At 40.2% G+C, this 16952-nt stretch overlaps 2 protein-coding genes across 2 annotated transcripts in view; one reads left to right on the plus strand and one right to left on the minus strand.

The window, feature by feature from the left end:
• Window positions 1-16952, plus strand: part of nbeab (neurobeachin b) — a 181965-nt gene that overhangs the window by 122183 nt on the left and 42830 nt on the right. The window contains exons 39-40 of the mRNA XM_034548212.1: window positions 1326-1472; window positions 5957-6093. Coding sequence (XP_034404103.1) covers window positions 1326-1472; window positions 5957-6093 — 284 coding nt within the window. The remainder of the gene's footprint in view (window positions 1-1325; window positions 1473-5956; window positions 6094-16952) is intronic.
• On the minus strand, window positions 7478-8557 carry mab21l1 (mab-21-like 1). Its single transcript, XM_034548213.1, has one exon. It carries the CDS (start codon window positions 8555-8557, stop codon window positions 7478-7480), a length of 1080 nt encoding a protein of 359 aa, XP_034404104.1.

Here is a 16952-nt window from a genome sequence, read left to right on the forward strand (position 1 = left end):
CTCGGTAGCAGTGTTGACAACAGTCAAATGTGACCTCTTCAAGACGAGGTACATGTTCCTCACGGGAGCGAGAGGCAAATTAAGAACTGTGCTGAAATGAAACCTGTCAGGCGGGTGTCGGCCAACTCCCATTTTTTTTTTAATATGTGTTCCTTTCGTACACACAAGTTTTTCCTCTGGTTATTTCCAGCATTGGACTTCAGAAAGACAAACTCCCATAAACGTTGCGAGCAGCCGTGTGGCAGGCTCATGTTGGAGATGTGCAGAGTTACGCTGATAAATGTGTTGCAAGACCGCTTTGTTTTGCAGGATGTGTGAACACATCTTTTTCAACCAGCTTGCACCACTATAGCTATATGATATATATATATATATATGAGTCCTGGTGTAAGCATCCTCCTAATTGTGCTGTCGGTTCAGTCTGACTCCTTGTCAAGTCTCCAAAAGCTGCAAATGATATCTGTAATCGACTACGAGCTCAAGATGCATCCCCCGACTCAGCTGTTGGTCTTTCAAGATACAGATTGTGTTTCATTGTTGACCTTGTCTAAAAATAAAAGCTGAAACACCTCTGATGTTCAACCACGCGAAATGTATTCAGTGAACGAACGTGTACCCTGACATTCTTTCATATGCTATGGCAAGTACATTAGTGAGCATCTCATTTCAGGTTCATCCGGCACACATTATGTCTTTCATACAGAGGTTCTCCATGGTTTATATCTTTTTTTATATATTTGATTATATGTTATGTATTTTAATAACTCTCTTGTTTGAACTTGTGGATATGCAAAAACTTCATGAGAATAAACCTGTTAAGCTCATACTGTGGTTATCTAGAATGTGGTTATTTTTTCCTATTTCTTCAAATGTAATCTGAAAACAATTATGATTTAGATTAGATGATTTTTTTTAAACTTTTTTTGTTTTTCTGATGATGATGTTGCAATTTGTCTTATTATATATATGTGTATATATATATTATTATATGTTATATGATTTTAAATTTTATTTTGTATGCATTATTGAAATGTAGTGTAAATTGTACTGCCTTGCCTTGCATTTGAAGCAGGCTATTGCTCAGTCAGTGAGTACAACAGTTGAAGCATTTCATACTTACAGGATAGTTCAGTATTGCCGGACAGAAATCCATCAAAGGAAACTGCAATAATAAGCGACAGAATAGGTGATAGGACTTTGCCAACGAACAGACCATAGCCAGGTATTTCTGTCCATTTAAGCATAGTGACGTATACCGATCTGAGCTCAAAAGGTCAGAGTGCAATATTTAGCCCTTTTTCTTCCCCACAATTCTTTTTTGACAGGCACAGAGGACGACCTGGTGGTCAAATCCAAGAAAGTCTTCCGCGGCCAGACTGTGACGAGCCAGAACCCCGAGACAGAGCTGATGCTGGAGGGAGACGAAGATGCTGTCAGCCTGCTGCAGGAGAAGGAGATGGACAACCTGGGTGGTAAGTCAGCACACCAGCACCTCCATTAACCCCGAGATTACATCAACTCAGCTGTAGCATCAGGGCTTTTACTTGTATCTTTCTTCCTCCCTAATTGCTGGCATATAGTTAAAGTGTACATGATTAATATCAGTAAATCAAATGAATTGTTTAGATGAGTGTCGTTGCTTTTAATCATTATAGTGCACTTGCAACAGTACTACTGAAGGGGGAAACTTTGAGATATTTGGCTACTATTTTTGTGTTCAAAATCTAATAAGCAAATGTATTTGAGGTTTTAGTTCACAGGTTGCTTCCTGCAGTTCACTATCAATGTAGTTCTAGAGTCAAAGACTTTGTCTCTGGGTTCGAATCTGGACAGCGTTGCTTTGCTTTGACAGCGACATAATATGTTCTTCTCTTTTTTGTTTTGGATCTTGTCAGCACGGTTCCTTCCTCGAGTGTTTATCTCCAGAGGCAAGTCTTCTATGGTTAAACTAACACCGGAAAGATGATCAATCCAGATATGGTACATTTAGGAGTCATATTTAGGATTCTCAAGCGATTAGTAATTAAAGTGGATGTGAAGCACTGCTTGCTAATGCGGAACTTTACAGTGGCCTTATTTAACCTGTCATCTGACCTAATGTGTGGGTGACACCGTTCAAAATCTATTTATATAAATTAAGTCAGTGTTTAGTTTGTTATTATACTGATATTATACTTAAACACAAACAGAGCATTATTAATTAATGGCAATGATGCTGCGCCGAGGCGTCCTTTCTGACGTGCGATGTTAAGGGAGAGCAGACAACGTCAAACTAACCCTCATTCTCTCATACAGTTGCCAATTTGCCTTTTCAAGTAACTGCCATGACTGTTTAAAAGGTAAAATATCCAGATTTCACTTGAGTGTTGAGTGTACATCAGGAATACTGCCCCACATACTCATCAATAAAGCCCAATCTTCACTCAGTGCTAATAATTGCTGTTTTAAAGAAGCAGAAGCTGCCTAATAATGCAGGCTTTTTGTAGAATATCAAGTAATACTCATCCCTGGCCGCCATTACCAATTCCAATAATAACTTCTTCTTTCCAGTGACGACTGATAATAAGCAGTAAAGAAGTGACGTTTCTCCTCTAATGGTGAGAAGTCTCGGCCATTGTTGTTGACAGCTGTTGTCACTGGTTGTGGTTTTATTTTGGATTATTGGCTACTTCACACAATGTAAATTAACATTCACTGCTCCAATACTGGGTATATAGTACATTTTTAGCTCTAAGGCTGATGTGTTATGTTTTTTTTTTTTTAAATGTTGCATTGAAGTCTAATGTTGAGACGTTCCTATTCTCAGAGAATTTAATAATAAGTGAAGAAATTGGAAGAGGTTCTGGTAATAATAATAATACGGATTGTATTTCTAGGTTCTTCAAGTTAAAGGATTCAGTCTACATATGAAGCAACTAACGAATATGAATGCTTGGCTGTAATTTGTTCATTCCAGGCCCAAATTGTGAGAGAGAGACTCATCGTCACGTAGCCCTGAATACATTATCTAGTTATCATGGCTTACTGAGGCTCAGGCTGAACCAGGGCACTGCTGAGCAGTGAAATCCCCTCTAAGCATCGACAGATGAATCTCAGAGGAGGAGGAGGAGGAGGAGGAGGAGGAGGAGGAGGCTAACCCCTCCTCTTTGGCCCAGGGCCAGCAGGCAGCCCAACACTGCTTGCCCAACCGAAAGAGGAAGGCAAAGAAGGCGAGGGCTAAAATAAAAGCAGAGCGTATCATCCCAGAGAACCAATAATGACTTTGTACAACACAGAAATGCTGTGACTGAATATTTATGATACATGATGTGTGAGCTTGAAGATGTACATTGACTTTTAGGAATAAGTGCTGGGATTTTAGAATATATCTGTTTTGATGTTGAATCTAAGCTGAGTTCCTGTTTTTACCAACAGGGGAACTCCCTCACACTGTACAATATGGGTTATGTTTATACCAGGATGCACTGTCTGTGTTTGGCCTGTATCTAATCTCCGGCATGAACAGCCTTAATGAGAGATCTGGGACTAGATCCTTGTCAACAACAGGGCTCCTCCTGCCAGCCTTTGGGTCAGTGCCTGCTGCTGCTGCTGCCAAAGGGGCGGTGCCTGCACTCAAGGGCCCAGGCCGGTGTGGTTACTGAACCTATGATTAGTTTTGCTCCCCCATAGACATTGAAAATGTTGTCCGTGCTTGCGCTTGCATTAAATTAGCCTTTCTCTATGCACATATACTGTCTCCAAAATGAGGTAACAGAAATTTAAGATGAGCATGTGTGAGGATAGCAGAGGGGAGATGAGTCTCACGAGGCCTTTCTCATGTCAAGCAAGTCTGTAGAAGTGAATGTTATGCTGGCATACTGGAACTATAGTAAAGCCCAAAGGGTGGTTTAGCAGCCACAACCATTTTGTTCTGCCTTAATTGAGCCTTTCTGTATCCATTTTAGTCCCCATTGAGTGGTGACATGTTTATAAAAGGGCGAAAACCCAACACCACATTTCTGAATGTATAATCTCAGGAAAAGAAGTGAGAGCAAAATGGGTGTTAGTTTGGGTTTGCCCCATGTTTCATATTTGTTTCTTGTTGTTTCTGTTAAATGTATTCTAAGATCTAGACGTACTTTCTGAATACAAACGGAACAGTGACGTCAACAATAAAATGAACAACCCTGTACATTTTAATATTTTGTATTTAATTTGTTTTTATTCTATGGATGTATTTTTTATTGCGCTGCAGCCATATTAGTCTGTAGAGCAGTTAGTGTGTGTGTGTTACAGTAAGTCAACATGCACTGGTTTGAAAGTGAATGATGGTGCTCAGGTGTGCAAGTAACCCACTTCCGCTTCATGTCAAATATAAAAGCTCTCTTTCTCACACACTGCAGTCCTGCGTATGGACTGTGGGTGATATTATACCCATCTTTTCAGCAGTTCTCCCACACTCCCACACCTTACTTGATTAAATTGGCCTGTCATTTGATAAATATTTGTGTTGCCATTAAAAGAAAGACCCAAGTTTTAGCCTATATCATCCTTGTGTAAATTGCCCTTAATTTCATTATTCTTGTGTAAACATTTTAATGCCATATAGCCTAATTATGGAAAGATCCCAGAGGGATTACTGCCTAATCCTCTTCCTCCCCATGAGCAATGGATGCTGTGCCTTAATGCTTCAGGCTGGTCTCTCTTTGTAGCCCTTTAGGGCCACAATACAATACATCAGCCCTACAAGTGTTATTTTTAGTAAGAGGCGAATGGGCTTGTAGTTTAAGGGCTCCTCAATTGGCCGAAATAATCATAAATCATCATTAAATGTGTTCAACTATTTACTTGTTTGTTCTTTTGTAAATGGACAACACATTATTTGAAATGCAGTAAAGCAAAACAAAGCCCCAAAGTATTGTAGTTATTTAAAAGTCTTCGTATGAGCAACGTGCTGATGGCATCACCGTTAATGGCCCCGAGCAACGCGGAGGAGAAACCCAGAGAGGCGCTATGACTGCGCAGGCTGCAAGAGCGATGGAGGGGCGCTCTGGGAGTTGAGACCGAAATCCACTTGTATTCCTGTAACACTATCGGCTATAATTGGCTGAGGAACGCAGATTAAGATTGATGAGACATTAAAGTGGCTCTTTGGAGTTTAAGGGATCGATAAATATCCTGATTTCGAGAGCTTTCGTTTGAGAGCAGACAAATCACTGTAGCGGTGCTCCACAGCGACACTGATCTGAGAACATGGAGGATGAGACAGAGAAGTGTGGGGGGGGGGGGGGGGGGACCTGAAATAAAGACGTGATCACTATCAGCTGGGTGTCACATGCCCACCTTCCAACTCGACAAGTATAGTTTGATTGTTTTCCTACTTCGTCTTTATGCGGGTGATTGGCGAGTAAACGGCAGAATTGTATTTTTTTTTCGGAATCTAGTTTTAAAGGAGCCCTGAATATCAATTACGTCAATTCGCATTTCGGAACTGTGCACTGCAGATGTGTTATGGTGATATTACCATGAGAGGGAAATAAGGAATGGTTTTTGATCCGATCCTGTCAACAATCCCTTTTTATTGTATCGGTGCATCACTGGTTTACAAACAGGTACAAGTAGATCTATCTATTTATAGTCCTGGTAAATCCACTGATGCGCATGCAGGGACATTTGCATTATAACACAAATGTGTTCAAACGCCTTTGTTTTGTGGCGCGATGAATAACACAAGCTATACAAATTAAGACGTTCACCGAGCTCTCATGATGAATTATATTTGAATAAACTACATGCATACATGTATTATTCAATCATGTTTACAAGCGCAGTGTGTTTCGGAAGTTTGATGCAAACAGGCCGCTGATGGTATCGCATTGATCCGCAGGATTACCCTCATCCTCGCGTTATTCAACATAAATATAATCTTTTATCTGCTGCATATTCATTGTGTGGCTGCCCCCTCTACACTCTGCAGGCCCAGTGGTGCTGAGCAGCCCGGCCCAGCTTGTTGCCCCCGTACTGGTGGCCCGGGGGACTCTGTCCATCACCACCACTGAAATCTACTTCGAGGTGGACGAGGATGACCCTGCCTTCAAAAGGGTCGACCCGAAGGTAAGTAAGCTGCGAGCAAGTGTGCAGGCCAAGTTTAAAGCGGGCAGTTTGGCTTCCGTTTTGTTTCCTTATTTGCACTGTAACTGGCCGATTACTAAATATTTATTAGATTTTAAATACACAATTTAAACTAAAAGGCGCGGATGCGACTGCACGCTGTGGATTGCTTTTTTATTAAATGGGGTTTTGTGCCCAGAATTTCGTTGTAAATGCCTATTTCTACTGTTTTTAAATTGTCTGTATTTTGCAACATATCACAAGATGACACAAAATTCAACCATCAAGCTGTGGTGATGGTTTATCCACGAATATATTTATCTATCAGCTGCATATTTATTTAACATGTTGAAGATGGAAATTATCCCTTCCTATTTACCTTTTTAAAGTTTTCAAATGCATCTACTTAACACCTAAGGCTCCCCAGAATTATAGATCCCATAATATTATTATTGCTTGGCAGTAGGCCTACTGTCAAAAACACATTTGAGAAAACCATAATGGGACACAAATATAAAACAGCTCGTTTTATTGGCTCTTTAAATTAGATCAAAGACAGAAAAAATCAGATCACAGATGTTATAATCCAGTGTATTTCAAGTGCATTTTTTTTCAATTAAACTGTAATATATATATCTACTATATATATGTTATCATTTTCATTTTTTAACATGTAGGCCTAAGCATGGTAGAGACAACAACCAAACATGTTCGAGTACTTTAAATAATAATTCAAGTAAATTGATGGAATGTCTTCAATGTAGCAAATGTTGTACGCCTAACAAAATGTAAACTTTAAAAAAAATAGACAATGTCCATTGAAACAGATAAATCAGACTAGACTGATGCAAGTATAAATTAATAACGTTTCTACCAGATAAAGAAAAAGTTCAGAAGTAGATTTAAACAGGTGGATCCTATTTACGTGTCACATAACAACATTCACAATTTTCAGACCACTTGAATCACAATCTATGAATGTATTTACAGTATAAAATGTACAGATGCGTGTTTGCATTTTTTTTTTTTTTTTCAAAGTTTGTCACGGGGCTTTATTTTAAAGCATTTAAGGAAATGTAGAATGTAGGCAACCATATGGCACGGAGAGAAAATAAACCACTGTGGAGGTAGCCTCCTGGTTTAATGGTCGCCAATAATTTAAATTTGCTCCGAAATATTGACATCACCAAAAGGTGCACTGGAAAAATGGCAAAAACAACTGTCATAAAAAACATATCGAAACTGGCTAGGCCAAATCATACCAGAGGACAGTCGCACTTCACACGCCTTTGCAAATTGTTTGGCAATATTTTTCTGTCCGTTTATTAAGAGCTCGTTAGGCCTCTTTACCACAATGTTCTAAGACGAGAACTAACACATTTTTACCTCAGAGTTTCTCCAAGCTTTTGGGGTTGGTCAGTATTTCTCTTGCCAGTCGCCAAGTCTGTTTGGCTGCATTCTCCAGAGAAGAGTGAGGTTTTCCTTGAAATAGGTCTAAACTAGGCAGGAAATAATGCGGGCACCTTCTGCACTGCAAACATGAAATGAGCTGCAATAGTATCCCGTTCAGGCGGTCGCCGAGGCAGTTCTCATCCCAGTCGGACTCCCTGGGATGCTTCTCGCACTCGTAGGAAACCAAAGTTTTCATGTGGTAGTTGTTCAGAGGTGTTCCGGGCAGTTCGAGGTGGCGGTCCCGTAACGTTTTGAGGACTGATAAGCATTTCTTCCTGCACCCACCCAGGATTAGCCGGTTCTCGGCCTCGGCGAACTGCAAGACCCAGGCGTCGCTCTCCGCTGAGCTCTGCTTGCCGTTCAAGGAGTAGCACTCTTTGGATAAAAGATTGAAACCTTCCGCTTTGACTTCTGCCACTCGGTTAGGTCCCGGCCAGGGGATGTGAGGGAGAGGCCAGTGCGCAGCGCTTCGTGGCCAGATCCCAGTGCACTTGAAAGCCGGCGTGATTTGCACCACATATCTGTCTCTAATGCGCAACTTCACCTCACTTGTGTCAGCGACCATTTTGATAACATCTCTGTAGCTGCATTTATCCACTGCCTGCGCCACCAGCGTCTGAAATCTCGAACGGATCTTGCGTGCCGAGAGGTAACCAGAGGCTGTTATGAATTCAACCCAGAGAGACATGCTTCTCTTGCGGCCGTCGCTGAGCTTGAGCACGGCGCAGCCCGGGAGAGATCCGTCATCCACAAAGTTGAATACTCCCATCTGATTCAGATAGAGTACAACCTCGAACTCGTTGGGTGAAATGACCTCCAGTCCCTCGAAACGATTATCCATCTCGCTGAGAGAGCTGATGAAGCGGGGCTCCTGCACCTCGACCTCCTTCAGGACATCCGATACCACCTTGCACACCTCCCGGATGGATTTGGAGATGGCTGCTTTTCGAGATTGACATTTCTCGTTGTAGTATTTGTTGAGGTGATACACCAACTTTGCCTGGGCGGCTATCATATTTGGGCAGAGATCCGGGTTGTACACCGGAGTCTCGCAGTAAGCCGAGGGATCCAACGCGGCTGTTTGTACGGGAGCCAATTTAAGAGAAGAAAGAAAACTATTTAAAAAGAAGAAAAAATGTCTATTTATAAGACCACTATTTAAAGCTGTGCTCAGAGCACATGCGTTATAATCATATCATAACATTCACAGCTGTTGTACCGTAAACTGCATTGAAGTGCACGATGCAAGTCCTCGAATCTATCAGGATGACCTGCTTAAAAGTCCATTTCTAGTTGTGGTTCAGTAGCCCGCAAAATACCTTTTGGTTTTTCTCTGATCACTGTGCCAGTTCGGAGTCCGCGTAATTGCGCAGAGTGGAGTGTTCCCTCCAGACGCAGACGCCCGGTGTTGCTGTGTTTTACAACAGGAGACACACACACTCTTTATTATAAGGGAGGAGTTGAAACCAAGATGTCCAATCGCTGTCTGATGCGTCACCGCTTTCCAGTTTATCGAAAACTAATTCATCCCCGGGTGCTATATACGAGTTAAAAAGTACAGGTAGTAGTAGTATATCGAGGAGCGGAAGTACACCTATACGTATTCGGAGAGAATAAAAAAAACGGCAATTTCACTGCGTTACGTTGCTTTCCTTGGACTTTATCTGCTGCTTTTTAGTCCGCTATATTGAGTCATGTATGAAACCGTAGGTGGATTTAGAACTGTTAAGTATTTAAAATTAGCCTTATTATTTAGATTTTCTTTTCTTTTAGTGGACCGGATCTCTTTTCTTCTACATACGTCGCATCAGATAAATACAGATTAGAATGGAATGGTTGTTTGTTTATTTATTAACCAAAAATGTAATTGTAATATATTATATATTGAGTTTGTCTAATTTGTGCATTTTGTTTTTAAAGCCACATGTTATTAAAACAATTATGACTTGTCTGTGTATATATATATATATATATATGTATATATATATATATATATATATATGTATATATATGTATATATGTATATATATATATATATATATATATATATATATATATATATATATATACTTTTTAAAAACATCTTTCAGGATAAATTCAATCAATCGAACAATCTGGGATCAGGCTTATTTCTGAGAGAAGAACACGTTATCGTGCTATTTACTTTAGCATTGCGATTATATTTGACACATTCATTATCGTGCCTGTGATACATACGAGAGTTTATATCTCGAGTTTACATTTCGATCTTGTTTATAATGCAGATTGTTTTTGCTTGCTTATTGTGCTGCAACAGCCTGTATGTGTGTTGTGCAACAATTCCAGCGTCATTTAATTAATTAATGTATATTGTAATGCACATTATATATATATATATATATATATATATATATATATATATAATTCATTTTGACATTGCTCAAAATGAAAAGCACATTAGCCAATATACTATACACTATATTGTAATGTTTGTCAATCTACCAAAATAAAAAATATTTTTTTACAACTGTTAGATTATATTGAACATGCTTGTAATGTTGTTGTTTTTGTTTTCATAAATGTCAGCAATCAACATTAAATATTTTATTTAGCTAAAAAATATGCATTAATATTCTACAACCTTGGTTATTATATATTTTTCTTCAACATCAAGTTAAGGTGTGGTGTTTTTAGGCACAGCTATGTTGGTCTGATAGGCAGTGATTCACAATAAAGATATCTTGCATCCACACTAAACCCTCTCTGGCTCTCATCATTGCATTGGCACTCCATCTCACAAGGTGCAGTGCATGCTTTGAAGATGACTTCAAAAAGATAATGCTGCACGGATCAGATAAGGAACACAAAGGCATTTACACTCATCTCTGCTCTAGTCAGAACTGCATACGACTAGACCTTATGGGGGCAAACTCTCGTCAGCTCTGACTCTCCACAGATGCAGCTGAGCAGGAGGAGGGATGTGTGGGAAGGACCCTGATAGATAGGTGACTCCCATTATCATCACAGCCTGTCACGGACACACTGCCAGCCAGTGATAATTCCACACTGTTACCAGGCAGAAATGACAGATATGGAGTAGCATCTTTTTTTATTTTATTTTTTTGACAACTCAATTCATGAGACATAATAGAGGTCTATATTAAGGTTAATTCTGAAATCAAATCATGATATTCTGTCTATATTTTTGACACTAATTTTATTCAGGTCTGAATACATGTAACAACCAAAACAATGTGTGTGTGTATATATATGTGTGGACTTTCTGGAGGATACATAATGGAGGGTTTTCATGTGGTGAGAGGTAGCTCAAAGCCTTGTGCCCTCTCAGGCTTTGATAGTCTTTCCTCTCACTTCACTGTCTGTGGCCCAGCAGGTACTTGCCTTTTATTGAAACCAGACTAGCCTCACTTTCCGGGAATATCTTGCCAAAGATACCTCTGAATGCAGTTCTACCTCTTGAGTTTGTGCTCTGGCCTTTGGCCATATGTATGCGTGATAGAAGGGGGGATTTTCATTGTGATCATCACCTCTTAATCTAAAGCATGTGGCTGCAGATCTCACAGTAACTCAACCTGCTCTGCAGTCCCAAGACGCCAGGAGTTGTCAGGTCTAACCTAAGACAATCAAATCTTCTTAGCCATATCTTTCCCATTACAACATTGCAAGCTTTGTTGCTTCATTCGCTATCCCGCTAGGCTATTGGAGACCCTCCAGTGTGATATATGGGGCTGTGATTCCAGCACAGGCCTATTTCTGACCCGGCAAAATGCATGCACGATTGTGTAAATCAATACAATGACTTCTACTTCCCCTAATTTTGCATGCGCATGTGACCCGGTTTTCAAGGCCTCTTTGTTTCCAGAGCATGCCTCTACACTTATTCATTTTTTTCCTCCTCCATTTTTCTTTTTCCTTTCTTCTAGCAAGACTGATCGTCCTGTTAACATGGCCGGGCATAAGGTCAATGGTGCTTGTCTGATGGCTGAAATTGCCCTTTGATGACACCACTCATGCTTTGAGTGACTTGAAATTATATTCTACTGATTGTACCCAAAGTCATTAAATGTATGTTGCTTTATTTTATATTTCATCCTCAAGGCTTTATGCAGTATTTATACACACAAATTGGTAAAAACATTTAACTGACACGTGTTCATGTACAAATGAGTAAACATATTTGTATTGCATGTACAAAACAGTATGTAGCATTCAGAATTAAATGAAAAATTGGATTTAATAAAATAAAAAGGGATACTACTGAGGGAAAATTAAAAACTCGTACTTTACAAACATGAATGTGTATTGGCTATTTGGGCCAACACTGTCCTCTGTGGCTCTGTTTTTGTCTATATTTTTATAAACAAAATGTTTTACCGCAACAATTATGCATGCTGTTTTAAGTTTCAATTTTCTGTATTACCTTATGACTACAAAATCAATAGCGACGTTATTATAGCATTTAGCTGATTTTAAGCTGGATCAAGACCTTTTATGACCAAGAATCCTCTGACTGGTATCATAATTATGGAAGGCATTTTATGATTTTAATAATCCTATTACACAAGAACAAATAAGGTATGCCATATGCTTTTTCATTTAATTTCTGGGGTCATTTAGTTTTGAAAAAGAGACTCTCAAGCCATATTCCATACAAAGGGAGTTTACCAGCTAGCTCCCAAGCTAATATGCAGATTAGTCAAAGTGGACTTAATAGGATGACATATTTCTATATAAATCAGATTAAAAGCAGTGACACTTCAGAGAAGTGACATCAACACTGGTTCTCAAACTGTGAGAAATAATATACTTTAATCTCATGGGATAGCCTCTTATGTTGACATATTTTTCTATAAAGTTTGTCACAAAATGAAATTGTCATTGGGATTTTTTTCATTAACAGGACATTATTATTCCAAGCAATATGGTCTCTCTGTTGGAGGCCAGTTAATTGTTGGGCCCGGAGCCTCACTGAGGACCCCCTTTGGATTGTGTCCATTCATTTGTTTTATTATCTGCTGTGTATTAGCAGCCTCCTTTGGAGAAGTCAGGAAGCTGGACCACATGGCCAGGGGCTCTCAGAGACCCTCAGTGATCGCCTCAACAGGCTCTGTTCACTATGAACATTATACATCATGGCACATACACACACGGGAAAAGATCAAACTTAACAGCATGATAGACATTTTGAGAAGACGGAGAGGTAGAAAAAAGTGTAAATTATGAAACTTAATTGATTGTCTCAGCTTCATTTGGCCCTTCACCCCTCCCCTCTGCAATATGGTACGCTTGTCAGCCTTCTTGATAAATTACATGCATGTATTTGCATGAATTTAGCACGAATTCAAGTCTGTTTTGTTTGCCAAAATCTCAATCCAGAAAATGTCTGGTTTGCTTCACAAAAGAAAAATACAGGCTTACATTGTGTTCAGTGCACTTTCTTCATGCACAGGTATTCAGTTGAGTACTCTCCAGTGGAGTTATAAGCATAATAATAAGCATTTAAGTTTAGCATTGTGTTTTGTTCTACATGACCATGCTAAACATCGAATGTGTCGGAAACGGGCAGGATTGCGAATGGCTTATTATTTATTCAGCATGTTTTTTCCTGTTTTCTGCAAATTGGCAATGCTTGGATTGTTAAAGAATTGACTAGTTTATTTGTAAACATGCAGTTATGTTTCATTTATTTGTATTCATCAAAGAAAACCCTCTGCCTGACTTCCATCTTGTCTGTCGTAAAAAGGAAACCATTCACCAGCAGCAGTGTGATTAATCTTAATGTCTGCGAAATGTCTGCCATCTAAAGGTTGGCGCAGTAATCATCTGCCCACTGACCCCATGATGCTCATCTACAGTCCTCCTTGCAGCCCCTGTGTTCAAATCTCAGATGAACTGAATACAGTTCTCTCCCACATGTCATGTGATCTCACAGGAGTACATTGAAGCACAAAACAAACAGTGGATTAAGCGGTGGCATATTCTAGGTCTGGGACTGTTGGTAATCAAATGCTGCTGGTGAGTCCTGTGAAAAAATTAGGCAATGTTGCCTAAATAAGGTATGAAGGGTTCATAATTGCCAGTCCTAGAGATCTGAAGTGCCGGGTGCCAACTGTCAGAGCAAGGCTAATGATGACAAATGTCCCTCAATGCAGATTGCTGCAGCAGCGCGGGTGTGCAGCTGAGAAGGAACAAGCTAAGAAAAATGCATAGGGCCTAATAAAAGAAAGCATGTGTGCATATATTTAATGACCTACATGGAAGCAAACCTCTCTAACTGCCTTTGAAAGTACTAAAGCTTGATGCTGCTACCATAAAATGGAGGAGTCCCCTCCAGTACCTGTGACTGATGTTAATAATCAATTATCTCTATGATTACAAATAATCTTTACCATTTCATACTTAAACCGATGCCGTGAACAAAAATGGAAACTATAATCAACACACATTTGCTTGCAAGCTTGTCAAGATGATTTAACAATGAAAATGTGTCATGTTGGAAAAGTTAGCTCTACTTTCAGCTAAACAATCCATCAACTCTAGTGCAAGCAAGGATCAGCATCGTCCTTGTGTGTAGTTTTCCTCCTTAGCTCTACTTTGGTAGTTATTGTACAAGATGGCAACGTTTTGTCAAAAGAGAAATGGCCTGTTACTCTGACTCATGTACAAAATAACAGGCTGTTTCTGGTTAACATAGCTAAACTGTTGTTGGTTTTAAAAAAAAAAAAAGGTTTTGTATCTTTAAAGTGTGCTTGATTTTAACCTCCTTTGTAGCAGAGAGCTATGAATCTGATTTCTCTTACTGTGACGTAAGGCCCACGCTAATAAAAGAGCAAACCCAGAGTGTTGCATGGCCAGATTTCCCCAATTTGTTGCATGAATGGCTTTTGAAAGGGGTCCCTCTTTGTACAAAGGGAGTCTCGTCTTTGTTTGGTTTCGCCCCATCTGTGTCATCTGGTGGTCTGTGCAAGAGGGTGGTGTCTCGGGGTGCTCCCCAGCGGCGATGCCAGTTGTTTTATAGACTCGGCGGAGTGGTGCTGGGAGTTCATAAGTTGGCTGGCCCATTGTGTGCTGAGCCCAGCTGACACGTGTGAATTGACTCCAGCATATTGACAGATCATTTCCATTAATGAATCGGTGGAGTCTGCCTTGTTTCACTCTGTGATTTATGCCCTTGCTTCATCGTCCTCCGAGCTCAGGGTTAACTAACAACCCCCCGAATGACTGAACCACAAATTACTGGATGAAGCGCGTTTGCTTTGTTCAGTCGTTGTGTGCATGCATGGATAGATATACACCTACACAAGTGATATTCATGCATTTTACATCTCAGATTTCAATTGGAATCAAGGGAATTTGTTTATGTAACCCAAAATGACAAGTTTGTTGTGGATTTTACAATTTTTCAATGTATAACATCCTCTATCCATAGACTCTCTGAGAATCCTCTTAGTTCTGTTAATTACATCTAATATAATATCATATTGGTATCATATCATCTATAATTGTTTCTGAACATTAAAACTGGCTACGAGGAATAACTAAGTGATATCCAGTCGGTTATTAACGAACCACCTTACATTTACCAAGGAACTGTTTGGTTTTTGGGATGGGGGGCCGCCCTCGCTGTTTCTTGATTTGATATTGAGCGGCTTTTGTTTGTAACCGCTGGTGTCTCATCAGCTCGGCCCTGATCCTCCATGGCGACCATCCAGATTGTTCAAAGCAACAGCCACACACTGCTGATGGCGCTGGCCTCAGCCTGGCCTGTCACCACCACACTGCTGCCGCATGGAAGGCACATTTGCTCGCCACCATTTTATGCCGCTGTCACCCTCCCTTCAAGAGCGAGGGGAAAGAGGGGAGGTGAAAAAGGGAAAGGAGGGAGAGAGGGAGGCTCACCCTGAGCGGATGCTAGACAAAGATGGCAGCAGAGACATTTTGTCTACTTTCATTAGTTCTGGTGGGGGTGAGCTGTGCTGAATATTAGCCTGTAACTGGCAAAGCCACACATTGTGAAGCACAGACGGAGAGGAGAGCATGTCACAATCAAATCTACCCCACTTCATTTCCATCTTCCTTGCTGAAAAAGTGGGACATATGGGGCAGGATGCCAATTGCTTATTTTATATGGTAATTAACATCCCTCAAACCATGTTATGTGGTAGGTGTGTCAACCGTGACAAAGTGTATATATATATATATATATATATATATATATATATATCTTTTTTTTTGTCAGATCCTAAAAATATCTTAAGAAATGAATGAACATTACTGGCCCTCACTCATGTGTAATAGTTTTGTTGCGACAGTGTCACATTCAGCTAAACCCAGAACCATCCTAAATCAGTCCTGTCATTTCCTTGAGTATCTCCTATCTGGTATCTGTCAACTTAAATTGGGACCCTACCTAAACCCACCCACACACACACACACACACACACACACCGCCTATGTGAGTCAAGGACAGTTGGGTATGTGATATGTTTTTACATACTTGTGATGAATTTGATTGTTAGATTGTTTGCTGTTGTTTGTGATCAGCGTCAACATAATCATAATCACCCACTCCAATCCCCCTTTAGGAGCTCTGCCAAAACACAGATGCTTGATCTTGTTTCCTCTTCTCCAGCCTGCATCTGATTCTTTTGTTTAACTAAATAACAACATTCACCCAGCGTGTGTGTGTGTGTGTGTGTGTGTGTGTGTGTGTGTGTGTGTGTGTGTGTGTGTGTGTGTGTGTGTGTGTGTGTGTGTGTGTGTGTGTGTGTGTGTGTGTGTGTGTGTGTGTGTGTGTGTGTGTGTGTGTGTGTGTGTGTGTGTGTGTGTGTGTGTGTGTGTGTGTGTGTGTGTGTGTGTGTGTGTGTGTGTGTGTGTGTGTGTGTGTGTGTGTGTGTGTCAGAGGGAAACTGAGAGGAATGGCTACTTTACTCCCTTCCCTTTCGTGTGCAGAGGGTGAAATGTGACCATCAGCAGACCAGCAGTGTTATTGGCCTGTACCATGTCATGCTAACTTGCTCTATCAAAACCCTGGGATTTATGGGGGCCTAAAAGCTCTGCACGTTATGTATCCCATAGGCAATATAAAACTTCATTTTACCACTGAATCTGACAAACATAGTATTCATAAAACAAGCCTGTTATAAGGAGTTAAAATACTGTCTTGCACCCTCCTTTATAATCTCAGGTTAAGAAACAGACAACAGCATTTAACTTGTCGTGTGTGTATATTTTCTAATGAGCACAGAGTGGAGGATCTACATTCCTCAGACTGTGTTAGTGGTGCTTACTGGAATTGCTGGGAAAACGAAAAGTTGAGTTAACTAATTAACAAGTGAATTTTGTGAATCTCTTTCTAGTGACGAAAACAAGTCAACGGGGTGGATAAAGGCACCAAAAAGATGGATAAA

This window comes from Cyclopterus lumpus, chromosome 13, assembly GCF_009769545.1.
Source record: "Cyclopterus lumpus isolate fCycLum1 chromosome 13, fCycLum1.pri, whole genome shotgun sequence".
In the NCBI taxonomy this organism is placed as follows: Eukaryota; Metazoa; Chordata; class Actinopteri; order Perciformes; family Cyclopteridae; genus Cyclopterus; species Cyclopterus lumpus.